This window comes from Puma concolor, chromosome B3, assembly GCF_028749965.1.
Source record: "Puma concolor isolate L17-30 chromosome B3, mPumCon1.1.hap2, whole genome shotgun sequence".
NCBI lineage: Eukaryota > Metazoa > Chordata > Mammalia > Carnivora > Felidae > Puma > Puma concolor.
The window spans coordinates 111,129,337-111,156,358 of record NC_141672.1 but is presented as its reverse complement, the minus strand read 5'-3'; the positions used below and the strand labels follow the sequence as shown (position 1 = coordinate 111,156,358).

General features: G+C 39.7%; 2 protein-coding genes across 6 annotated transcripts in view; one reads left to right on the top strand and one right to left on the bottom strand.

Moving 5' to 3' along the window:
• AAGAB (alpha and gamma adaptin binding protein) overlaps positions 1–27,022 on the top strand; it is a 152,351-nt gene that overhangs the window by 36,627 nt on the left and 88,702 nt on the right. Inside the window, exon 2 of one of the 2 annotated variants that reach the window (XM_086711025.1) lies at positions 243–416. The exons of the other annotated variant lie outside the window; for it this stretch is intronic. The gene's annotated coding sequence lies outside the window, so the exon portion shown is untranslated. The remainder of the gene's footprint in view (positions 1–242; positions 417–27,022) is intronic. 2 annotated transcript variants of the gene reach the window in all.
• IQCH (IQ motif containing H) overlaps positions 1–27,022 on the bottom strand; it is a 218,586-nt gene that overhangs the window by 159,227 nt on the left and 32,337 nt on the right. For 3 of the 4 annotated variants that reach the window (XM_086711018.1, XM_025918865.2, XM_086711017.1), the window contains exon 5: positions 21,304–21,420. The exons of the other annotated variant lie outside the window; for it this stretch is intronic. In XM_086711018.1, coding sequence (XP_086567144.1) covers positions 21,304–21,420 — 117 coding nt within the window. The remainder of the gene's footprint in view (positions 1–21,303; positions 21,421–27,022) is intronic. 4 annotated transcript variants of the gene reach the window in all.

Sequence of the window (27,022 nt, the reverse complement as noted above, 5' to 3'; positions counted from 1 at the left end):
CCCATATTATGGACGGCACACTAAAGATCAGGAAGGGAAAGTGGCTAGGACACACATCTCATCTGCCCAATAGAGGCAGAGCGAAAAGGGCACATCACTGCTTCATGGCCCAGGGCTTTTTTACTCTATTTTCTTGCTTTCTGAGTTCTCGAACCTTTCAAGCCAAACACAGCTCAGGTCAGTAGCTCTACTCCTGTCCTCATGGTAAAGCCCTATCACTCTGTTTTTCATTCCTTTCTCAGCATCATTTAACATAGGGACAGTCCGGGCCTCACTTTCTGTCAGAAAAACTCTCCAGCATTCTTGGAGCTAGAAGAACTCCCTGGAAAGGTATCTATAGCAGAAAAGCAAAAACCATGGGCTTGGAGCACTGGATTTCAGTCCTACCTCTGTCATTTAATCAGCAGTGTGCTGGGGTAAGTCATTTAACTTCTTTGAGTCTCCTTTTTATCTTCTGGAAAAGAGGGATATTATTAGCTACAGGGCAGCTGAATTTTATGTAAGGGAATTTTTCCTGAAAGCATGTCAAATCTCAACTCACATAATTTGAGACAGTCAGACAGCGAATGGCCGGAATGGCAAAGACTGTTGTTTGGCCTTCAACGTGTGACACAGGCAGAAATTACATTTCTCAGCCTCCCTTGCAGCTTGATTTGTCTTTGGGACAAGATTCTGGCCAGTGCTATAGGAATTGCATTGATTCTTCTGGTTGGGATAGAGACATGATGGCAGGCCACCTTAGCCATCTTAGATCACAAGAAAGTGCAGAGCTGCCATATAGCCATTAATTGTGTGCGGTGAAAAAAAATTATTGCTGTGTTTAATCACTGTTATTTGTTACATTTGCTGAGTTTACATCGTAATGGTACAGGGTGTTTTTTATTTATTCAGATGGTGTCTCTCTGTGGAGACTTCAGCATAAATATATCTCAAATTCAATGAGCCTGCACCAGCTTTGGAAAAAATGAAAGTTTGTTTCTTTCTTTTTTTTTTTTTTTTTTTACATTTGGGGGGATTGAAATCATCTCAAACTTTGTGTATAAAGCAATAATGCAATATTATCATTTTATATCATGGAATTGCAAATTTATATAATCCAATTTTGCATAAAATTCAGCATCACTGATCTTCCATTAGGCCACTGTGAGGACTTATTATGTAGAGATGCACACCATAACTTTTTCTCATCTCAGGAATTGTTGAACATTCTATTGGAATGTAACATTCATTTTTTTTAGAGAGAGTGTGTGCACATGTATAAGCATGTGTGGCATACAAAAGTGGGAAGGGGCAGAGAGAATCTTAAGCAGACTGTATGCCCAGCGTGGAGGCCATGGAACCAGATGAGGGGCTTGATCTTACGACATGAGAACATAACCTGAGCCGAAATCAAGAGTGGGATGCTGAACTGACTAAGCCACACAGGCACCCCCTAACATTCATTTTTGAAAAGGCACAAATCATAAGGTCATCAGTTGATACATTTTAACAAAGCAGACACTGTGGGAAACCAGCATCCAGAATAAGAAGTAGAGCATTGCAAGCACCCCCAAGACCTCTCTCATGCTCCTTGTCAGTCACTACCACAACCCGAAGGTAACCACTATTCTGAATTCCACTCCCAGCTATTCTTATTCTGTTTTTGAATTTACATAAATGGATTATTACAGTATTAAATAAGCACCAACACATCAGAGAGCAAGGTACCAGAATTCAGAGTCTCCATAACACATCATTTATAATGTTCACAATAATAAAAGGTTACTATGTTTACAAAGAAATGGGAAAATGCTCATAGAGGAGAAACAGTTGTCAATACAAACAGATCTTGGAGGTGATGCTTTATGATATAGATTGTGGTGATGGTTTCACAGGTGTATGTGTAATCTCCAAACTCATCAAGTTGCATACATTAAATATGTACAGCTTTTGTATATTGGTCATACTTTAATAGTTCTAAAAAAAGAAACAGCTGTCAAGATAATTCAGAGGGTAGAATTAGCAAATAAAAACATTAAAGCTATTATTGTACATACTTTAAGGACCTTCAGGGAAATATGATCGTAATTAATTAACAGATGGAAAATCTTGGTAGAGAAATGAAAACTATAGAAAAAGAAACAAATGGAAATTCTAGGACTAAAGAGTGTAATACCTGAAATGAAAAGTTTATTGGATATGGTAGTCAACTTGAAGAAAAATCAATAGATACTATCTAACCTGAAGAACAGAAAGAAAAAATTATTTTAAAAAGAACAGATCTTCAGGAACCTATGGGCAATATCATGTTGTAAAATTTGTATTTGATCGAAGTCCTAGAAAGAGAGGAGAGAGAGAAATGTAGAGGAAAATACTTAAAGAAATAGTGGCCAAAATGTCTCCCAGTTTTCTGGACAACTTAAACTTACAGATCGTAGGAGCTCAAGCAGGATAAACACAATCAACCCCCCTGGAAGCTAAAGACAAAGAGAAAAACTTGAAAGCATCCAGGAAAAAAAAAAAAAGAAGACCCATTATATAGAGGGAATCAACGATCCAAATGATGGCTGACTTATTAGAAACGATGAAACTTTAAAGCATTGAAAAAAAAAACACAGAAAAACTCTGGCAACCCAAAATTTGACATAAAGGCAATATAAATACTTTTTTTGGCAAAAGAAAACAATGCGTCACCAGCAGGCATGTGTTACATTGCCTTCAGCAGGCAAGAAATGCTTACAGGAAGATTTTTTAGGCTGACAGAAAATGACACAAGATGGAAAGTTAGATGTCTATGGTAAATATAAAATACTATGTGTTTTTCTTCTCTTAGTTTCTCTGAAAGGCAATTGGCTATTTAAGGCAAAAAATTATAACATACTGTGCAGTTTAAAATATATGTAAATCACATGACAACAATAACACAAGGAGGTGGGTAAATGAAATTCTATGGTTGTAAGTTCCTTACATTGTATGTGAGCTGGTGCAATATTAACTCTGAGGAAACTATAATAAGTTAAGGATGCATATTGTAATTCCTAGAGCAACCACTAAAAATAACACAGAGGTATGGTTCAAAAGTCAATAAAACAGAATATTAAAAAAATTTAAATTATATAATCCTAAGTCAGGCAGACAACAAAGGAACAAAAAAGAGATGGTAAAAATAAAAGACAAGTAGAAAAATAGTTTTTCTACATCAAACCATGTCAATAATTGCATTAAATGAAAATGGACTAAACACTCTAATTAAAAAGCAGAGATTATCAGACTGAATTTTAACCCAACACAAAACGATATGCTATCAATAAGAAGTGAATTTTAAAGACACAGGTTGAAGTGACAACATCAACAAAAGGTTGATATGCCATATAAACAGTAAGCTAAAGAAAGAGGGAGTGGCTATATTAATATCAGATAAAGTAGACTTTTGGAAAAAAAATGTTTATTTTTGAGAAGGGGGGCCAGGGGCAGAGAGAGGGAGACACAGAATCCAAAGCAGGCTCCAGGCTCTGAGCTGTCAGCACAGTGCCTGATGTGGGGCTCAGACCTACGTACGAACCACGAGGTCATGACCTGAGCTGGTCAGACACTTAACTGATTGAGCCACCCAGGTGCCCCAGACAAAGTAGACTTTAAGACAAGGACTATTATCCAAGAGGAAGAGAAATAGGGTCAATTAGCCAAGAAAACATAAAAATCATAAACATGTATGTCTCTAATAACATTAACACAAAATACATAAAACAAAAATCATCAGAACTAAAGGAAGTAGTAGATAAACCTTCAATCAGAGTTGAAGATTTAAAAATTCCCCCTCAGTAATTTTTAGAACAAAGAGATTTTTAAAAATCAGTAAGGATATAGAAGATCTGAGTATTAGATCAAGATCAGCCCCCTTGAACTAATCGATATTTATAGAGCACTACAACCAACCACTGTAGGATACACATTCTTTTCAAATGTACATGGAACACTCACCAAAATGAATTATATCCTGGACCATAAAATAAGTCTCAAACAACTTCAAAAGATTTAAATCTTACAGAGTATGTTCTCTGACCCTGATGGAATTAAATCAGAATTCAATAAGAATGAGAGAACTAAGTCAACACCCTTCTACATAAGGGTGGCTCTACATGAGCCAAAGAAATAATCACTCGGGGAATTTTGAACTGAATGGTAATAAAAATGCAACATATTAAAATTTGTGGGATGCAGCTAGAACACTGTTGAGAGGAAAATTTATCATCCTAAATGCTTACATTAGAAAAGAAGAAAGGCCAAAAATCAATCATCTAAGATTCTACCTTAAAGAGTCTTAATATAAAAAAAAAAGAGTAAAACACTCAATATAAGTCAGAGTAAGAGAATAAAAAAGGTAAGAGGAGAAATCAATGAAATAGAAAACAAATAATAGAGAAAAATAGAGAAAGTGATTCTTAGAAAAGATTAATAAAATTGGGAAATCCCAGCAAGAGTGATAGAGAAAAAGAGAAAGCAGAAATTGCCAATATTGAAAGTAAAAGAGAAAGGGAAGGAGGTAGAGGAAGGGAGGGAAGAAGAGAGGAAGGAAGGGAGGAAGGAAGAAAAGAAGGAAGGGAAGGAGGAAGGAAAGGGCATATGGAGGGTTGCAGTTCTCAGAACTGGAAGGGGTCTTAGGACGGGGCAAGGGTAGTTAGTAGCAGCAGTGACCATGGGGTTGGGAACAGACTTGAAGGGTGAGGTGAGCGGAGAGGACCATGGAGGAGACTCCAGAGGAAATATCACGTTGAACACACTGAAGTCTGAGGTGTGAGCATCTGTACACCTCACAGGCCCCGTATAGCACATCACATAAAAAAAACAAAAATGACTGGAGTTTGTTATGATGTCCCAAAGCCTCCAAGAAAATACTAGATTCCAATAAAATGAGACTGAGAAAGGAAAATATGTAGTATCATCTAAAATGTCTTCCATCGAAAATACTTAAAATCCAGCACTTAAGCAAAACTTCCCGAGGTGCATTCCTCTGGATATAGTTCTAGGAGCTGTTCTGCCGAGAAGGGTCTGAGGAAGTTTGGGCAACACTAACTGCACCGGCTACCCTCCTCCTAGAGATTCATGATGGGCACCAGTGAGTCAGTGACTCCAGGTGGCCTAAGTGTGTGAAGGTCAGTCTGACTCTCTTCAACCTCACATTTCTCATTTTTATGGGACCACAAAACTCTTTCTTTCATGGAACACCTATTGTCATTCCAAGGAACCAGCATTCTGGACAAGGAATTAACGCATAGCTAACAACGGTCATTGCTGTGATTTGTTAGTATCAGGCCATACCTCAAAATTTAAAGATAAGGGAGAGCTTGGTTTTTTGTAAAACGTTTCTTCAAAGGAGCCTGAAACACACTGGGCTCAGGGATTTTCTGGTGGATTCAGACTAACAAATAGAAGTCTAATTACTTCCTGTGGTTCTTTTTTCTCTATAAATGTAACAGCATTTCTTTGTAGCATTCTGGTAGAAATTTAAAAATTCTGGAAAAGCAGGGCACCTAGGTGGCTCAGTCGGTTGAGCCTCTGACTCTTGATTTCAGCTCAGGTCATGATCCCAGGGTCGTGGGCTCAAGCCCCATGTCGGGCTCTGTGCTGAGCATGGAGGCTGCATGAGATTCTCTCTCTCCCTCAAAAAAAAAAAAAAATTCTGGAAAATGATTACAAGAGAACAATAAAGTACTGGGATTTCATCTGCATGTCTGTTACATCTCATACAAGAAGAAAGAATGACTTGAGTTGCTGACCTTTGTGATTTTGGCATATTGGTGAATACTATACCACACTACCGCTCCAACACTGTCACTAGATATGAAAAGAAAGCAGCTGGAGGACCTCTGTGTTCTATGCAATCTTTCTGTAACCTAGGGCTGCAGATCACAAATTGATACTTAGATAGAATAGATCGCCTCAACCTTTACTTGGGGCCCATGAGAGGAAGCGAGTTTAAATGGCGGTCCTTTGAGTTAAGACCTAAGAAAGACTTTGTGAATGGGTTTATTATTTATTATAATGATGTTTGCTATTGCGATGTATTCCCTTATTATAGAACAGTGTGCTGGTCTCTGGGCATTGGTGTTTAAATACCGGCAAGGGTCACAAGTGAGAGGAAGTTTGGTCCTCATTTACCTCATACCAGCAGTTGGTTTGGCACACAGCTGCAGAACTGCTGGGGCTCTTTTTATTTAATTTGGCATCCCTTCCTGAGCAGTATTGAGACTTTCAGTTCAATGACTCCACTGGGCTTTGCCATAATTTCTATGCTGTATCAGTAAAGTCTGCGGAAGAGATGCCTAAGCAAACCTGAAAGCAGGCTAGGAATGCTTCCAGTTCAGATATTTTTGCTTAAGTCAGTGACAGAATTAACCCTAGATATAAATTAAGCTTGTTTAAAAAATACAACTTTATTCATTAGTTAATTAGTAGAGAAACTGATTTGTAAGGAATATTATTAGTAATGTGTGTGTGTGTGTGTGTGTGTGTGTGTGTGTGAGACTTTGTCCCTTGCCTGCAATTTCTCTTGGGATAATTTTCCTAGACTCTGAGTCACAATGTCAGAAGAAAATACAAGCCCAAATTCTGAGTGAGCCACATATTAATTACATGGCTTGATCATATACCTTAACCTCTATGCCCTGAAGTTCTTATCTATGAAATGGGAATAGTGATCTCTCCAACATGCCCTGAGTATTATAGGTGGTGACACATAAAAGTTAGGTGGTGACAGCATCAGGCACATAACAGGTACTCCACAGATGCTTGGTGAAATGCATAATTGCAAAAAGAAAACATCAACACCTCCTGTGAACTTTGTTTCCACGGTCAGAAGAGAAACCACTTTCACCTGGTCTGCTTTTCTGTTTCATAGGTCGTGTTGGTCAGAAAAGGGAAAGGAAGGGAACCAAAGGGAATCGATTTTGCTCAGAATCAGAATCCTGGGCTGTCGGAACTAGAAGAAATCTTAGGGATGGTGTGATCAACGCCCTAAATTTACAACTGAACAAACTAAGGCCCAAGGAATGTAAGTCGTTTGCCCCCAAATCACATAGAAGTTAGGGACTGATTCAGGATTGGGGTCCAATATGAATGTGGACTTTTCGTATAAAGGAGATTGTTAATATTATGTGACGTTATGGTGTTTTAAAAAATCTTCCTTTGGCTAACCTGAAAAATAGTTCTCTTTTCATAGTTTTCTTATTTTTTTTTAAACATTTTACTTTAACCCATCAGGAGTTTTCTTTGATTTAGGATGTAAAGTTAGGAGTTAACTGAATGCTCTCTTTCCAGCACATGAGTCCAGTGACTTGGCCCCACACATCTAACTGTCCCTCCCTTCCCCACCAACTTACACCTTTCCTACATTCAAACTTATTTTTTTACAGTAAGGTCAATATCCATGCTCATTTTTTTATTCCATTTATCTGTTAATTTTTCTATCCGTAGGATGCTATTATAATTATGTTAATGTTATCATATGTTTTAACAAGTTGTATGAAAAATTTACCTTCATTAATCTTCTTTAGGAGAAAAAAAGTCCTGAAGCTTTTGCCCATTTATTTTTCAAGATGATGAACACTGGCAAGTTGAAAAGAATTAATATTCCACACAAACCAAATAAAACCCATAAGTTTTTGGATTGAAATTACATTAGATATAAATATTAATTTGGAAACAACTGGAAGTTTTTATTATAATCATTTTTCCTTTTCAGGAATATGATATATTTTTATGTATTCAGCTGCTCTTTGATGTGGCTCAGTAAATTTGAGACATAATGTGTAAAGCTTTAAAAGCACTCTATGATGATCTAGGGAAGGGAAAATAAAATTCTACCTGAAGAGATCTGGGGAGATATTTTTATGGCGGAAAAGAGGAGAGCGTTACAAATGTAGCCAAATGAGGTACGTGGTATTTCATTCTTTACATTAACTTGACACAGCCTAACTCAATTACAGAGGTCCTTACCAAGTTGTTATTCAAAGTCATTGACCACATACACACCAACCAACAGCAAATTCATACCGGATTCTTACCAGATCTGCCACCATGTTTGATGTTGGAGATAGGTTCCCCGTTCTCAAAGGAGTTTACAGTCTAACTGAAGTAAGTGTCCATCTTTAAAAGCATCGGCTCTAGAGGGTAGACCTTAACTGTTCTCACAACACATACACTCACACGAAAGGTAATTACGTGAGGTGATAGAGGTGGTAATTGTTTCACAGTATAGTATATATGTGTACAAAATCATGACATTGGACACCCTAGACTTACACAATATTATTTCTCAATTATATCTCAATAAACCTGGCTGGGGGGGGGGTAGGAAAGAACCAGCTCCCCTTTTCTGATCCTTGGGTTAATATAGCCTCTTAACTGAGTAATTTGATCTTTTACTTCTATTCCCATACCAAGGTGGAGAAACTTCTCCGGCAAATTCCTTGGTCATCAAGGGAGTCATTTTTGGCTCGGTGCAGGTCAAAGTCATCATCTTCAAAGCCACCTGCAGGGAGCATAGAATAAGAATTAAGAATGCCAACCTGGAAATCAGGCTGGCGAGTTCGAATTATGGCCCTTTGACTTGTAGCTGTGTGACTTTGGGCAAGTTATTTAGCCACTTTTGCCTCACTTTCCCCAAATATAAAATGCAAGTGGTAAAATAGTACTCAACTTGTAGGGTGACTGTGAAGATTACATGAGACTTGTGTCTGTTGTACTTACCACCATGCCCAGCATGGAGAAGCACTCAGAAATGCTGGCTCTTACTTAAAATGTAGTGTCCTGGGCAGGTAATACATTTCAGCTTCACATGCAGCCTATAGCAAAAGCACAACTAGGTGTCCTGCGAGTGTTCGAGATTAGAAAATGGAGTTGGTGGGAGAATTATCTTTCCTTCCATGGAAGTTTACGTTCCACACTTGAAACTATGGGCAAATGGAATGATAAACACGAGTGTGTGGGGGAAATGGTGATATCTTCCCCTGGGATTTCAATGTTTTAGATTAAATGATAACTCCATAACTAAGAGGGTTACAGTTTTGAAAATTCTTGGCTGAAGGAGTCAATCCTCTTTCCCCCTAAATTATGGTTGTATTAAATGAATCCAGTATTGGGTATCCAGTACATCTTTAAATGGGTTGAGAAGAAGATGTTGGGTGATGGGTAGTGAGGAGGGCACCTTTTGGGATGAGCACTGGGTGTTGTATGGAAACCAATTTGACAATAAATTTCATATATTGAAAAAAAAAAAAGAGAGAAGAAGATGTTGGGATGGTATTTTCTCTGTGGTCAGCTCCCTCTCTTGGGTCCCTGCCTGTTTTCACTTTACAACGCTTCCTGGTAACTTCCTACAAGGATCAACCCCTTTGCAGTTAGAAATAGAAAACGACATTTTGAGACTCAGAAGAGAATTTTCTTAGGAACATATTAAACAAAGTGGGGTGAGGTCCCCAGGCAAGCTCATGGGAGATATTAGTGCAAATGAACCTAACCACCAGCTATATCTGGGCCCCTCACCAGCCAGGCACGGGGAAAGGGGAATTCCCTTGCTCCAAGTGGCCCCAGTGGCTTGAGAACCATGGGGAGATAAGGAAGCAGGGTATCCCACGGGGAAATCCCTGAGGATACTTTGTATTACAGACCGGTTCCTTCCCACCTCTCTTCTCGGCTTTCTCTTTCTCCTCTTGATGCATACTGTTTCTTCCAGCCAGGGTTTCTCTCCTGCTGTGGGTACTACAGTTACTTACATAGAAGGAAAGAGCAGTGACAGGGAGATGTGTTCCCCCCACTTCTCTCCCCAGCTCTGAGTGTTAAGCTAAAAAATATGAGTACATGATCAATGCGGTCAGCTCCAGGCATAAACTGCTTTAAAAGACCCAAGCCCCCGACAGGAATGTAGCGTAACTAGTGTTATCAGAGAAGCGAGATATCACCTGAAGGCGAGTGGCCTGTTACAGTAGGAAATTAGTAAAAAGGAAGGCAGTGGTTAAGAACAGAGGCTCTGATATCAGACAGGCCTGGGTTTGAAGCCGGGCCATACCACTTACTAATTGCATGACTGGAGCAAGTAACTTAATTTCTCTAAGCCTCAGCTTCTTTATCAGTAAGATGGGAGAAATAGCACTCCCTCCACTGGGATCCATGTGGGCACGGATATCAGAAGCTGAGCACAATGCAGTGTAATTTGTCCAGTCCAAGCAGATAGTAGCTATTTATTATAAAAAGTTGAATCAGAGAGTCAGAATTTCTTAGCGTCCATAAAGCACTCTCCACAGGGATTGATTCATATTCCTTTGGCAGGAGCAGCTTCACAGATGGATGCATCAGACTATAAACGTGTGATGCTGCTCACCGGGAAGATCGTCCAACTAATTACCCTCAGTCAGTTCCCCTGTCCGCTAAGCAGCCTTCTCACTGCGCCTTCCGTATAGCTTTCTAAGAAGGATACAATGTGCTCACCAGATCGGGTTGACCTGAACACCCAGGCTCGTCCAACCATTATAGCTCTCCTTAGAATAAATCAGGTGGCACTCCAGTTTATACGTCGATCTCTTATGAGTTCAGCTGTACTCAAGAGACTGGTCCAACTCTGACCAAATGGAATCTCTAATCCTGTCAAGCTGAGGGTCAGGTCACACCCTGGGTTGCCCCGAATTAATAGTCTTCCAGGGCTCTTGAAGCTGCGAATTGCTGACCTGCCATACAGGTATAGCCAGCCTCGAGACTAGTTTCTTTGAACTACACAGGATTTTTTAAGTCATCTGGGCAAGAATTTACAAATCCAGAGATTTCGCCGAAAACGCAAACACGCGTTTCCAGCTTCTCTCGAAGACCCAGCCACAGGGCTAGGGCTGAGGTGGCTGCCTCCTCCAGGGAGGGCCGGTCTCTGCAGCTCAGCACTCCAATAATGAAGACAGCTCTACACCCAGTCTGTTTTCACCAGCCCTGTCCCAGCAGACTTACTTTTGTGACTCCTGTTGTAACTAAGAACACTTTAGACATTTTCTTAAGGTTTTTACTTCTTGGAAAAGAGAGAAAAAGGAAGAAGAAAGCCTACCCCATGAACACTCCTTTTGATAAGTTTGGAAACACACCTGTATTTTAGAAAACACTCAGATGAAGATAGTCCCCTGGGACATTTCGTTGCACGAGCAACTGGGACCACAGAGAGTTGGTAAGTGGGTGAGATTGGGGAGGCCTCACACTGTCCTGTGCTGAGGCTGGTAATTGGCAATGAGGAAGGGAGGGGGTGCAGCCAAAGGGGTACAGGGTGGAGTGGAGGGGCGGGCAGACAGGGTATATGAGAAGTCAGTGACCCCCTGTGCTCCAACTGGCTCTCTTGCCTCCAGAAATCTGGCCCCAGATCCTGCTTTGGACTAACACTGGGGAGGAAGATGGGAGACGTGGGAATTAGGGATGGGTTTCCAGTAGAGTCCTAGGAAGTAGTGGGGAAGTACTCAGCGTCTGGACAGAAAGCCCAGCCATCCAGCTAGATTGGCAGCTCTGAGTGGCCACTCGTATGACAGGGATAGAGTTGTATGTAAATGGTCAGGGGGAAGGCTGTCTGTGGAAATCTAAATAGGCCATTTCATGAACACTGAACAAGTTCAAGAGACAATGCTAGATAACGCTATTCAAGAAATCTTTATAGCCAAAAGGAGAGGAAGTTTAATAACCAATGAGGACATCAAGGGAGAGAGATTGTTCAGGAGAATTCTAAAGCCGCCATTCAGTTAGAGAATCTGGAGAAGTGATCTAATTTCAGAAACTGCCTTCAGCCCTTTTTTTTATGATCTAGGCTGAGATCACACAATTAGATTTCAGTAGCCCTTTCAAGGCCAACCATCAATTGGCCGTACCTGTCCAACCACATCTTTTGGTTTTCCCTTTATAAAAATTCAAGATGGTTAGGCGAAGCTCCAGGCTACCCTCTGTTACTCATTCTTCTCCACCTCTGCCTTTGCTTGTGTGGCTTCCAGCGCTGCAAATGCATGGCCCTCTTCTCTCAGCCATGCCCACCAGCTCCTCCAAGGCGTGTTTTGACGCAGGCCTCCACCCAGCCGTTACACCCATCACTACGTTGTCTCCCCTGAGAGACTGGCAGTTCTCCAAGGCACCCGTGTAGCATTCATTGATCTGGGAGACTGAGAATCAGCGCCGTGGTCCCAGCGACGACTCAGAACAGCCAATTTGTCTTCTCAGGATACAGATGGGGAATCTCAGTCCTTAGAGACTAAGTGTTGTTCCCTTGATAGCATGGAGCTTATAGCAGCGGCATGGGACCAGTTAGCACCCATGTCTTCTGAGTCTCCTCTTGGTCTCTGGTTCTTTCCACCGAAGAGCTCATGGCTGCTTCCAGACCTCACAGTTGCCAACCATAAACAGATTTATTCAGGCTTCATTGCAAATAGAGATGGAAATCAAAAGACTATACAAATTGGGTATTTTGGTGGCATACTGTCCCACCTTTACAGGCTAATGAGAAGGATTTCCTCCAAATAAATATCTTCTGGGCTTCCATTACACATTCTGCTTCAGAGGTGATGCTTCTAAAGAAAGTATAGGGTGAGTTACTCTCGTCTATGGGTACTTACTTCTGTTCTACCAATGAGGTTTTAAAAGGCTAAGAATGTATACTTGAATTCAAGTACAGTTTAAAGTACAATGGGTTAGAATATTGGAGAACACAGCAATTGTATTTATTCATTCCAGGTATCTCTCAGTGGATAATTAACCTGGGCCATGATAAAAACAATTCTATTAGGCCCATTTCTCTTGTGGCTAATGCTACTGTGCTACTTGCTATAGTATTTTTCTTCTGCTTCATCCTAAGCAGAATGCTCACTATAATAATGCAAGTATTACCTCTTGTGTAGCGGTTCCATTTTCCTGCTTGCGATGGAAAAGCCACAGTAGTTAGATGAGAGAAGAAGTTTTATATTTTCACTCATGAAGATGCAATTCTTATGAAAATCTGCAGATCTATCCACTTTTTGGTAGGTTTCCTATACCATTAACTAAAGAAGTAGGTCTTTTATCCATAAAGAACACAGAGTTTTTAGGATACTTCTTTGTTCTGATACATAATTTGCCCCATACTGGATGTTTGTATAAAAGAAAAGGAAATCTATCATAGGGAGTTCTAATTTGGGGGGAGCATGGACCCCTTTGGTCCTATAGACCCCTATGCAGAATAATGTTTAAAATTTTTTTAATATTTATTTTTGAGATACAGAGAGAAAGAGCACAAGCAGGGGAGGGGCAGAGAGAGAGGGAGACACAGAACTCAAGGCAGGCTCCAGGCTCTGAGCTTTCAGCACAGAGCGTGATGTGGGACCCAAACCCACGAACCACAAGATCATGACCTGAGCCGAAGTCAGACACTTAACCGACTGAGCCACCCAGGTGCAGAATAATGTTTTTCAAATGCATTAAAATGATATATACTGGAAACCAAATGTACTGAACTACAGTTCTATCCATGGACCCCTGGTACCTTAAACCTATCCTAGAGCTGACTCAGGGTCTACCATCTACATAATGTTTGGCTCTTCAAAGTGGAATTATGAGGTTAGAAACACAGCCTCCTAGTTACCAAAACTCAAGTTCAAAGCCCAAGTCACAAAGTGCAAAGGCAGTGGGTCACGTCAGGGAGCAAGGCTAGCTGGTTAGCAGGTGGCTGCTGACCTGGGATGATTCCAGGGCAGTGAGAAGCTCTCTTCCTGCATCCCCAAATCCCCCTTCTCCCTGTCCACTCATGCTTGAAATCCCTTAATAGAGTCTCACTCCTTTGGTTCAATTAAATAGAGGATTTACTCTTGTTAAAAAACAAAAACCCATGGGAGAGGTAATAGTCCATGCCAAAGATTTTCAAATTTATTTTCAGGAGTAGAACCTATTTTTCAAATGCAACTTTAAATAGAATTCTGATAGGTAAGTAAATGTGAGTTTTATAAGAGTTTAGTATAATTCTATATGTTGAATTATATATAAACATGTATATGTATATATCTATTTATATGTAAATCAACACTGGAAACAATGAGGTTGTCTCGATGAAGGCAAATTATGAAATCAAGAGTTACAGATAATAACTACCATCTTACATCCATCTCAGCATACAATTTATTTCCGTATTTTTTTTTCTTGCATGGACAAGACAGAGAAAATTCTGATGCAAATAGATAAGGAATTTCAAATAGCTAACAATTTGTTATGGTATTTATAACCTCAGGATCTCCCTCAACTAAAATGGTCCAGAAGCTTTAAAGAACAGTAGGAATTTTTGGTTTCAAAACAGAATCTCAACAGTATCTAACACATGTTCAAATTCCTTGGTAATTAAGGATCAGTTGGTGAGTACTTAATTTAGGGAGTATGTCCAGTAGATTTCATCAGTAAGTTGAATCCTAACTCCCCTACTGATTTCACAACCTTAGGTGAGTAGCTTAATCTTAGTCTCCATCTCATGTGTAAAAAGGTTATAAAAATGGCATCTATTTTATAGGTATAAGGGTTAAATATGATAGTGTTCATAAAGCACTTAGCATAGTGTCTGGCACAGTTCATAAGTGCTTTTATTATTGAATAATAATAATAATAATAATAATAATGGAAGTACTTTCCAAACATGTCATGTAACATTTTAAGATGTTCCATCACATCCCATTTAAATTTCTTTTTAGGGGCGCCTGGGTGGCTCAGTCAGTTAAGCCTCTATCTCTTGGTTTCAGCTCAGGTCAAGATCCTCACAGTTTTGTGAGTTTGAGCCCTGAAATGGGTTCTGTGCTGATAGTGTGGAGCCTGTTTGGGATTCTGTCTCTCCCTCTCTCTCTGCCCCTACTCCACTCTCTCTCTCTCTCTCTCAAAATAAATAAATAAGCTTACAAAAATTTTTTTTTAATTTCTTTTTGGATATCTCTGCACCCTCTTGTTTTGGATATTCACTCAGTTTCAAAACAATCTACTTTTGTTTTGTGGGTTGAGGCAAATTTTAAGATGATGCTTTACTGCTGACCTTTTATCTACAGCTGTAAGTGAAGCAACAGGCCGACCCTGCACTGCCAGATGGAACGTGTGCAGCACATTTCCAACCAGGTGAGAACCAACCCAAACTTAAAATGAGCAATGAGATGATCTATAATGCTATATAATCACATTGCAATGTGTATTATTGTAATTTTACCATGTACCATTGGCTCTTGTGCTGCCAAATGTGAGCTCCAGAGAACTTGCCTGGCTTTTAAGGCGTGATAGCTCACGTGTGTCGTGATACCAATACCAGTCGAACGCTAGTAGGGGCTAGGCACCGCTTTAAGACCTTGACCTGTATTTGGCCTTCACTTATTTATCTGTATGATTATTATAGGAGTGGATATGAGCAGACCTAAATTTCAAAACGTGACCAGTACAAAGATTCGCCCTAGCTAGTGAAAGACATCTTTATAAGAAATTCAAACGTGCATGTGCGTGCACGCATGTGCGCTCAGAGTTAACCCGCCAGTGCAAACTAACCCATTGCTGGTATCTTAGTATGTGCTAAAATTTGGTACCTAACTTAAGTATGTCTGTGTTGTTCTTTGCTGCACTTTAAAATCGTTCAAATATTTATCAAAAAAATTAAGTGTGAATTGAATGTTTGCAGCTTCCCCGAAACTCACTGGGGTTCTCTGTAACAGTTTGAAAACGAGAGCATTAAACCTTTTTACTCATTTATACTGAAGTGTGAGAGGAGCCAAATCAGATCCTTTTGTGGAAGCATAGGTATGAAGAAGGGGAAGAAAGTATGAGATTTCTAAGGTTAGTGCATTTTCTACATAGGCAAGACCCTTATTAGGCACCTCTTATGTGCCAGCAATGTTATATTATCTATAATTCCCAGAACACCCTTGCCTAATGGGCACCATTATCCTGACTCTGCGGAAGAAACTGACAACCCGAGATGTGCATTTGCTCACCTGGGTTGCATAAACTAGAAAATGGCAGATAGGACCCAAACCGATCCACTGGATTCCAAACCCTTCCCACCACACCAGACGGCCTCCAACCCAAGCTCCCCATTTTATAACCCAGGAAAATGAGAATGAGCAAGGTAGAGTAACTTGCTCCTGGAAACAGCTAGTTGGTGGCGAGGCTGTTGTAGGAATCCAGGAGCAAGGGTATTTCACTAGGAAAACTCTATCGGACAGCCCAGTGGGAAGATGCCCCGTGCAACCAGGGTAACCGGGGCCAGCAAAATCGCTTCTTCACTTCTAGACTTGGCATCAGTCACTTAGTTTCAAGCAGAGACTAGATGAAGGAGGAGACAGACCAGTTCTCTCCTGAGCACCTAATACGAGCAAAGCACGGGTCGGGGCAGTGGAAGATCTGAAAAACAGGCAAATGGATCAGACCACAAGGTCCCTGCCCTGGTATCAGTGTGGGGGAAAAGGCATCATCCTAGGAAATATTAAATAGAATCTTTGGAAGCTATCTCAGTAATATTTTGTTTCTCTCCCTCAACCCCTACGTGAATGTAAGTTTTAAACGTCAGTATAAAACATGGCATAATACAATATCACAATTGTCTCTAGTCCTAACATTTTCAGAGCACTTATTTGTACCAGGACCTTTGCTAAGTGCTTTGAATTCTCTCATTTAAATCTCAATGCAATCCTATGGGATACTCTTATTATGGACATTTTACTTATGAAACAACGCAGGCTGTTTCTGGGAGATTCCCCATCTAGCAAGATTCACACCAGGCAGTCGGACCCAGAATTGCTACGCTCAGAGCCAGCAGGTGCTTGGAGTTCAGCGTAGGGTTGGTCTGGAAATGCATGCAGGATCTCAGCACAGAAACTCAGGAAACACGCAAGAAACCCTCAAGAAGTTGGAGAACTCACTACCGCTGGATTTTTGATGAATGATATCCGATGCAAGCATAGCCTCTGATGTTTTCTTCCCACCCCAGAGCCGTCTTGGGCTTTTGTGAGAGCCAGAAAGCAGCCGATGATAACTCTGTCATCACTTCCTTCAGCTTTTCCAGTACTCCAAACCCAGGCAGAACTAAAATTCTAGACAGCAGCCACATACGAAGGCGATGCACGACCCTTCCACCCACCACCGCCACCGCCATATTGGTGGGATATATTTTAGGAAATCAGGAGGAAGGAACATGAGAAGTCATTGTTTTCTTGAGAACTCTAAGCAACCTGATGAGAAAGCGCTCTCTAACGATAGAGGTGGGGATGCTGTGCATGCCATCACAGTCCTTGGGTAATGACTGTGTGTCATAAATGGGATATGGCATTTCTGAATGTCTTTAAAGCTATTTCCTTTTGTTCCACTAATTTAATTTACCAAATGCTCCTGGGAAAAGGGAGGGGGACCAAGATGCTGACTCCACATTTCCTGAAAAATCAACATTTTCTTTTTAAGCCGCTCTCAAGGAAATTACGTCTGATTGTTGTCGGCTGGCTCCCTCAAACTCTACCTCTGTCAGAATTCTGACCCGGCAGGTGTGAGGAAGAAATAGATGCAGAACTTGAGTGAATACCCACATCTGTTTTTGGAAAAAAGGAACAGAAGCAGCACAGAAGGAAGTAAAAGAGATAATTGCTGGCTTGAACTACAATACATTTTACTTGTGGGCAGAGGGCCAGCTTACAGCAGGCTGAATATGCAGGCCCATCTTATTGGAATTCAGCGGTGGGCCTCCATTCTTGTCCGGAGACAGCTGTAAACCAGCAGCCCATAGCATCACAATCAGGCACCGAGTTTTGTCAAGGAATGCTGATATGTACGGAAGCAGCTTTGTCTGCTTCAACTGCACCCCTGCCTAGTGAAATGACAGTCAATCTCTGATTCCAGATGACAAGAACTGGATAAAAACTTAAAACAAATGGCGACCTTTCAAAAGATTAATTTGTTTACCAACAAAATGTCCCCTCTTTGTCATCTGAGATGGGGGTGACCTTCACTTTCCCGTATCTAGGCTGAAAGGATGCTGACTATAGTCATCTGTTAACTCCATCTCAGCAATTATTCCCTTTTTTATTTTTAGTGACAAGAAGGGTTTATTAATTCACTCTGCTTCTTGTTATGGTTTATAAATGCAACAAGCTCATTCTGAATTACTGCAGTGTAACATCAATTTGTTTAAATCTAATTCTGCTACCATTGCCAAATTACGTTGTGACTGTAATTGTGGCCATATGCATGGGCTTAAAACACAATCATGTTTTGAAATCGGCCTTCTTCCCCCCACCTCCCCGAGCACCCCTCCCCCCTACTTCTGGTGCTTCTAATCATTTGACATTAACACAATTGCCTCGTTTTCCATTACTTTATCATTTCCGAAATGAATGTACTTTCACGAGAGAGATTACTATGTACACCCCAAGTAAAACAGTAAAGAATGAAACTATGATTTGTGAAGTGTGGTTGCTACCCAACTAAGTTAGTGAACAACACTGCATAACGGATGACTCATAAAATCGGGAAATCATAATAGTATTAAATTCAACCTCATGAATAAATAAAAGATTCTAAGTTTACATTGCATTATATATTTATTTATTTGGAAAGTGGGACCAGAACTGGTATAATTCTACAGCAACTTATATGTTGCCACCAAGAAAAATGTTTTTATGCTTCTTTTCTAGGTCATAACAGTTATCATCAGAGTTATTTGTGCAGCAGTACAAAGCAATGTTTTGTTTGGCTATTTTGTTATGCATTCATAATCGTTCTTTTAAAATTCATGCTAACAGAGACATGTTTCAAGCCTTGTAAGAAACCCCTTTTATTTAAAGCAAATAAATCAAAGTCAAATTTTCTGTAGGCCTTTGAATGTGTTGCCTTAGAAAGTCTAAGTGGGACTAGATGTCAGTGAGGAATTATGAAGATCAGAGATTTCTTCTTGTCTCCCCATACCTGTGAGGCTTCACTCTAAAACGTGTTAGAGGGTTGTTGTCGTTGCTTAATTTGGCAGATTTAAGATACGGAAAAAATCATTAGTGAGTTTCACTTTCAGTACTTTTTTGTAAATTGATTTTACATAGAGTTACAGGATATAAAAATCTGAAGGAAGTGTGTGTGTGTGTGCGCGCGCGCGTGTGCCTGTCTGTCTGTCTGTCTGGGGTATATGTGTTTTCAATGCACTAAAATCTTTGCATCAGCCCCTTATGATCAGGAAGGATATACCTCTTCATAAAATGGAGAAAATATCAGCTTCTAGGAACTAATCATGTAAATCAGCTGCATATTCAAATTTGCTCTGTCCAAAATGTCTAAGATTATTTACAAGCTTTTGACAAGCTGTTCAAGTTTCATAGGAAGTAAGGGAACACATGGCCCTCGGCAGCCAAATCATAATCCCCTTTGTGTTTAGAGTAGTTCTAAAAAAGGATTAGCCTTGATGCTGCTTTTCTAATTAACTATACATCACAACACTAGACACATTGCTTCAGTTTGGGTAAGTGCTTTCAAACACATTTTTATAAGTGGTAAATCACAACTGTATTTGTTCCCAAATGCTCTACATGACTATTTAAAACCAATACCCGAATATTTCTTTAACAGGACTTTTGGCACAGTGTTTCTGTTTTATAAATCCAAACTGAAAGTACCATTTTTCAGTTGGTACCACTGTATATACATACATCAACGTAAACTGATAGGATTAACTCTTTTGATTGAAATGCCGATAGCGTGAGCAAGATGTATATAATGTACATACATTTAGAGCACGCTGGCATAGATTTTCTTGGAGTTAAGTTTAATGGGAAAAAAGGATCATCAGTATAATAAATGAGTGTATATTATCTATGTGTCGTGTGAGGCAAAGTACTTTCCCAAACCCTGTGTGTTCAAAGTACTTGGACACAATCCCCAAAGCACTCATCCTATTGGGAATTAGAAAAAAGAATATAACAAATGACTAAGGTTCTGCCCCCAATTTTGGGTAGAGTTCTGAATTCCTATTTATTTCTGAATCTTCACTCACATTCATGAAAGTAAAGCATAATCCTCTGTAAATCTAGAGGTATGCCTTTTTAAACTTCGATGTCAGAAAAAGTTTGCTTGAAATGCAGTGGTTGCCTTGGGCTACAAAGCCTCAGCACTCCACCAGCGAAGCCAATATTAATTCTAGATGGAAGGGGAAAACCAACAGCAACAAAAGAGAAATCTGCCTCTGTCTGTGCAGCCAGAGAAATAATATTTTTATTTCAAGGGCTTTGGGCTCATGGGAGGCAGATAAAAACCTTTTCACATTATTCACAGTGACATTTTAAATAAAGTTTCAGCAGGAATAAAAATATCAAACTTTCCGGTTATTTCTTAGGCTATAGAAGTATTTCTATGATAAAGTGCTCTCAAGCCAAAGCTGATAAAATAACATAAGGCACATATAAAGAAACTAAAAATACAGTTCAGGGTTACATGAATGAAGCAGGCAGATGAAAATGTCTGCGTAGGAAATTCAGAAGATTAATCTAAGAGACTCTTCTGGTTAGAAATGGTTTTGCAATTGAATTCTAAAATTAATCTTGGTTGTAGTCTTGATTTCACCAAAGCATGCATTTAAGAGCTTTCGAGGTTAAAAGTGTATTTAAAAATTTATAGATGTCATCTCAGTAACTGTTTTTCAGGTTTAGAAATAATCTCAAGTCAAATGATTTCACAATGAAAATGAAGCATTTCTTTGAAATCTCCTAAGAAAACCCCACAACACAGAAAGTACAGTCCTGGCTTTGGGACACCTAGCAGCCAAATAGAGGCACAGACTCTGGGATCATTTAATGCCAATCTGCATTTGATTATTCTTCCCTCTCTTCCTTTTGCTGACATAAAGAATTAATTCATGCTTGCTTCAGATTTAGAATAATATTCTTAAATTTTGTGTACTATATGATCATATGCCATGGAAGCCAATGATACGCTGCTGTTTCCTTTTGCTTTTTCTAGTGGTGAGCCTGCTATCAAAGAAATAAAATATTTAAAATTCCTCTATTCATTTTCGTTGTTGTTAAATTATCTCATCCTTGTTAAAATTACGATGCCAGATTATTTAGGAACGGCAGGTAAAACAGACAAAACTGAATGGGCTACAAAGAGAACCTCTAAAAGTAGGTTTACACATTTTTCATCATTTGTAATTATAAACCAAATGAAAGCCACTCCACCTCATCTCCCCCAAATTCTAAGAACAAAAGGATCAAAATCTTTCCTTAAAATCGACATTGTATCTTACAAAATATATGACTTTTGATTCTTGAAGAAATTAAGAGCTCATGAAAACAACTCGTTACTTACACATGCTTTTCTCTGATTAATGTATGGCAAACTGATTCCATAGGTCGAATTTACAGCACCTCTGTGGTGGATGTTTTCAGGATCGTGCATGATTTTTACATTCAACCCTATCTTTCGCTGGAACAAAGAAACAATGAAACTTTCATGCTGAATGAACAAAAATGCTTACTAACATTTTATATCCTCAAAGGAGTATGAAGTTCTTTGAAAATAATTATTTTAATGTAATTCTTATTGCAAAAATATATATATATATATATACATATACATATACATATATATTTGGGTTTCTTATTTAGGCTGCGAATTGGTCTCTTTTATTTACAGAAAAGGAACTTTCTGCAGATTTTCCTCCACGTATCCTATTGCTCATACAGACACAACCTTGGACGCCATTCATTTCCTCAAAAATAATGTTAGAAGCCAACCAAGGTGGGCAAAAGACCGGGATACCTGGTCTCGGTTTATTTTTAGCTTTCCAGGTCAAGGAATTTTGCCAATGAAATCTATACTACAAATACACAGGTAGAGGGCTCCCTTGGTCTGTTAATGTGGCCACTTTCCTCAAGGGACATTTACAGGTAAATCTCAGTGGGGACTTGGTGAATTTACCGCAACAAATTTAGTGATTCCACAGAGGTTTTGCTATCTATGGGATACACGTGTGCTTTCATTAGGAAAAAAAAAAGGCATCTTGTTTGAACCACGTGTTCCTCATTTTAAATAATTCAAATTAGCTACAGCTGCGATGTCTAACTATAAACCACCAGAGAAGACAGCACCGTGGTGGTGGAAAGGGGTATGGGGTAGGTGTGCAGAGACCTAAGTTCCAATCTTGCTCCCTCCCGCCTCCGACTGCCTGCATGTAACCTTGGGTAAGTTACTTTCCTTCTTTGAAAATCGGTTTCTTTATTTGCAAAACGCAGCAGTTAGACTTGAAGTTCTCTTGGAGAACTATTCACCTCACCCTCACCCTCCAACCTCCACCCCTACCCCTCCTGCCTCCACCCCCCCCATCCTCCCCAGCTTTGGCTTTCTATGATTTGATGCTAAAAGGTAAGATGACACTTAAGGAATATGACATTACTGACAGTTTCTGAAGTCTTGTGACATTTTATTGTGATATGTAATTCACATACTATAAAATTCACACCTTTAAAAGTATATATACTCTTCAGTGATTTTTCAGCATAGTCACAAAGCTGTGCAGCCATCACCCCTAATTTCAGAACATTTCCATCACCCCAAAAGAAACCTCCTACCCATTAACAGCCACTCCCCATTCCCTCCACCTCCTTCCAGCCCCTGGCAACTACTAGTCTACTTTCTGTCTCTTAGACATTCTGGGCATTTCATGTAAATGGAATCCTAAAAGATGGGTCCCTTGTGACTTTTTCAAAAGGAAGTGTTGTGAGCAATTAAAATTTTTTTTCCTTTCAATTGAGTGTCTTAGTTCTGGGGGTGATCTGATGCAATTGTTAAAATGGTTGTAGAAACCAGGAAGATTAGTTCATGACCCGGCTGTTTGGTCATCAACATTCCTAAGTGGGCTGTGCCTGAGGTCAAGGTGAAGGGGAACATTACAGAAATATCTATGGAATGCGTGCTGTCCTGATAAGTTATTTCTTAGCACAGGCTCCAAACCTTCCTTTTATTTGTTTAAATAGCAGTTTTTAAACCAAATCTTTAAATAACTGTGCTCAGCTGTCCACTTCATTTAACCCATGCAGGGATACAGGTGGCATGTAAGGCATTTCTGTTTCCTCCTCCTTGAAGTACATGTGGTTGTGAAAACAATGTTGTGCCTAATTATAAATGGCTTTCCTTCTGTGGGTAACCCACACTCCCAGCACTACTCCGGGGCTTTTGCGTGGAAGCTGAATGCCTCTTTTATTGAAATTAATACCTGAACATAATTTTTTCCTTCTTAATTAAACTTTCAGAATAATTTCCCATCCAGCAAGGATTGGGAAATTGCTAATATGTATTATATTGACTGGATGTAGTCTCTGTAATTAGGGTGTTTTTAAAATGTGAACCCTGGATACAATTGACGGTAATAGCTTCATCTATCATGTCTAAGCTTTGTTAGAACTTTTTAATTCTGGGATCATTGGCTCGGTGGACCGTAGCATTTTCTCAGTTTTCTTATGCTCCATCAACTTTGTGTGGCTGTCGTACTGGTGTAGGGAGGAAATGACCAAATACAGAGCCATTGTTAAAAGTGGCATTAAAATCTGGTGGTTTTCTGCCCATATGTATGTTTCTGTGGCATTAGACGTAGCTCCTTATGGAAAGAAATCCAAATGTAAATAGAAATCCAAAAGAAATGACAGGTTGTAATATCAATTATTTATCAGTCGTTTTCTAAAGCTATGGGAGAGGTCCTTTAAAATTATTAATATTCTAATATTTGTTGGCACCAAAGCATGGGTATGCCAAAATAATATAACACATGATTAAATTTCCCTTTTAAAAACATATTAAAAGAGCCCGCATTTAAATAACATTAACAGGGGCGCCTGGGTGGCGCAGTCGGTTAAGCGTCCGACTTCAGCCAGGTCACTATCTCGCGGTCCGTGAGTTCGAGCCCCGCGTCGGGCTCTGGGCTGGTGGCTCAGAGCCTGGAGCCTGTTTCCGATTCTGTGTCTCCCTCTCTCTCTGCCCCTCCCCCGTTCATGCTCTGTCTCTCTCTGTCCCAAAAATAAATAAAAACGTTGAAAAAAAAAATTAAATAACATTAACATACCAAATGGTTTCACTGTAAATCACTACAAATACATTCATCACCTAAATTTGTCTCACAAACCACCTATCGAGATATATAGGAAAATACTTATAAGCATTAGCTGCATTATCAGATCTACTAATAAGATTTTTTTTTTTTTAAGAAAAACAGTTGTCAATTTAAAAAAGAAAAAATTCATCCTTCCACTATGCTGAAGAGCAAACTCGGGAAGATCCTTTTTCCTGACAGTAAGATAAAATATCAAAAATAATTTCAGAAATTTGTCTTAAATTGATCAAGAAAAGGCAGCAATTTATTTAATCTATCTTGAGTCACTAAACAATCTCAACGTAGAATTCTCTCCTTTTGATAGTAATTACAAGCAGATATATCAAATGTGACTCTCATTTAGACTTTGGTTTGTAAGAACAAAAGTTATTATCAGAGCCAATTACTGTTTTACCTACATGGCTGCACAGAAGCAGGGAGCTCAATTTTCATCTCATCAGTGATTTTGTGGTATTTATTTTATTACTATGCCCACAAAGCTATATAAGAAGGAAATAGCTTATGCTATTAAAACTAGGGTTTAAACATAAGAGGCTAAGGTTTCTTTTCGAAGAAGTTCTGAATTAAAAACACTAGGCAGCGTGTAATACCAGCTCCCCAGACATGGGCAGACCATAAAATGACATACATCCGAGCGGTAGATCCCGCACAGAGTAATCAAAATTGAAATGCTTCACAAACAAAGTTGAGACAGGCTATTTACTAAGTTACAGTATTATCAGCATAACATTATTCTCAACAGTGTTTGCTGCAAGTAATGCCTTCTAAAGTGGATATCGCCTAATATTATATTCCCACTGGTTAAAGACTTCTGCTGTTTAATCTCAAAACCAGAAAAAAGAAAAAAGAATCCAGTCGCCTTTAATACTCTGATTCTTTCAACCATTATTATATTTAATGGAAAGAACAATAGACATCAAATCGTGGTTCAAGCCATGTGCTCAAGATTTCTCATTTGTAAACTGGGTAATAATACCTACCCTCACAGGGTTGTTTGTGAGGTTGAAATGATTAATGTACGTTAAGTATCTTGAAATGATAAAGCACTACTCGGGAGCCTACTGGCCAAAAAATGACTGCTATGGATCAAAACACTTCAAATATATAAAACCCATGAGTTCCTTATATACATACACATATATGTGTGTGTGTGTATAATTATATATTATAAATATATAAAAAGCCATGAGTTCTTTATGTACATATATATTATATATTACTTTATATAATTTTTTAAAAGTAGACTTCATGCTCAGCATGGAGCCCAACACAGGGCTTGTACTCATAACCCTGAGCTCAGGACCTGAGCTGAGGTAGGGGCACCTGGGTGGCTCAGTTGGGAAGTGGGAAGGCAAGTGACTCTTGGCTTTGGCTCAGGTCATGATCTCACAGTTTCGTGAGTTCAAGCCCCAAGTCAGGCTCTGTGCTGGCAGTACAGAGTTTGCTTGGGATTCTCTCTCTCTCCCTCTCTCTCTCTCTCTCTCTCTCTCTCTCTCTCTCTCTCTCTCTTTCTCCTTCCCCCTCTCCCTCCCCCACTCACACTGTCTCTGTCACTCTCAAATAAATAAATAAACTTAAAAAAAAAAAAAAAAGGAAGAAAAGAAAAGACCTGGGGCGCTGGTTGGCTCAGTCGGTTAAGTATCTGACTTCAGCTCAGGTCTGTGCTGACAGCTCAGAGCCTGGAGCCTGCTTCAGAGTCTGTATCTCTGCCCCTCCCCCGCTCATGCTCTGTCTCGTTGTATTGTGTCTCTATCAAAAATAAACATTAAAACAATTTTAAAAAATTTCAAGATAATTGGGGAAAACGGAACAATGACTGGAAATTATATGGTATTAACGCATTGTTAAATTTGTTAGATGTGATAATAGTTGTGGTTTTTCTGGGTTTTTTAAAATTTTTTAATGTTACTTATTTTTAAAGGAGAAAGAGAGACAGAGTGTGAGAGGGGAAGGGGCAGAAGAGAGGGAGACACAGAATCTGAAGCAGGCTCCAGGCTCTGAGCTGTCAGCACAGAGCCCGACACGGGGCTGGAACTCATGAGCTGTAAGATCATGACCTGAGCCGAAGTCAGATGCTTAACTGAGCCACCCAGGTGCCCCAGTTTGTTTTTTTTTTTAAGTCCTTATCTGACGTGCTTAAGGGTAAGATAATATGATGGCTGGGATTTGCTTTAAAAGACTTCACCGGGGGCCATGGGTGGCTCAGTCAGTTAAGTGTCCGACTCTAGATCTCGGCTCAGGTCATGATCTCACAGTTTGTGGGTTCAAGCCCCACGTCGGGTTCTGTGCAGACAATGTGGAGCCTGCTTGGGATTCTCTGTCTCCCTCTTTCTCTGCTGCTCCCCAGCTCTTGCGTGTGCTCTCTCTCTCTCTCCCCCCTCCCCCATCTCTCTCAATAAACAATATATTATAAGACTTCAAAAAATGTGGAGGGAACAGATGAAATAAGAATGGTAACGTTATGGCAAATGTTAAAGCTGCTTGTGGGTTACATGGATTTCATTCTGTATTTTTGTGTCTATTCAAAAAATAATTTCCTTAGTAAAAAGGCCTATTTAAAATTAAAGGGTAATTAAAATCAAACTATTCACGAATTTACTATTGTTTCAACTCTATCACTCTCTGATGTACGACAGCCCCTCTACCTCTCTGCCGGGGCTGGAGGGACCAACAATCACAGCATCACTTAACTCCAAGCTGCTTCTAAATTACCCAGCTGCTGCCTAACTGCCTCAGGTTCACAAAACCTTAAGACTTAACTACTCCTAGTCAGATGGGCCCCTCCTGTTTTCTGATTCCTGTAGGAGTTGAGTTGTAGACGATGAGAAAGGTTGGGGGAGAGAGCAAGCATTTACTCAGCTCCCATTTTGTGCCGGGCACCATAACAGGTGGGTATTGTCCTAATCCAACTGACTCACTTTA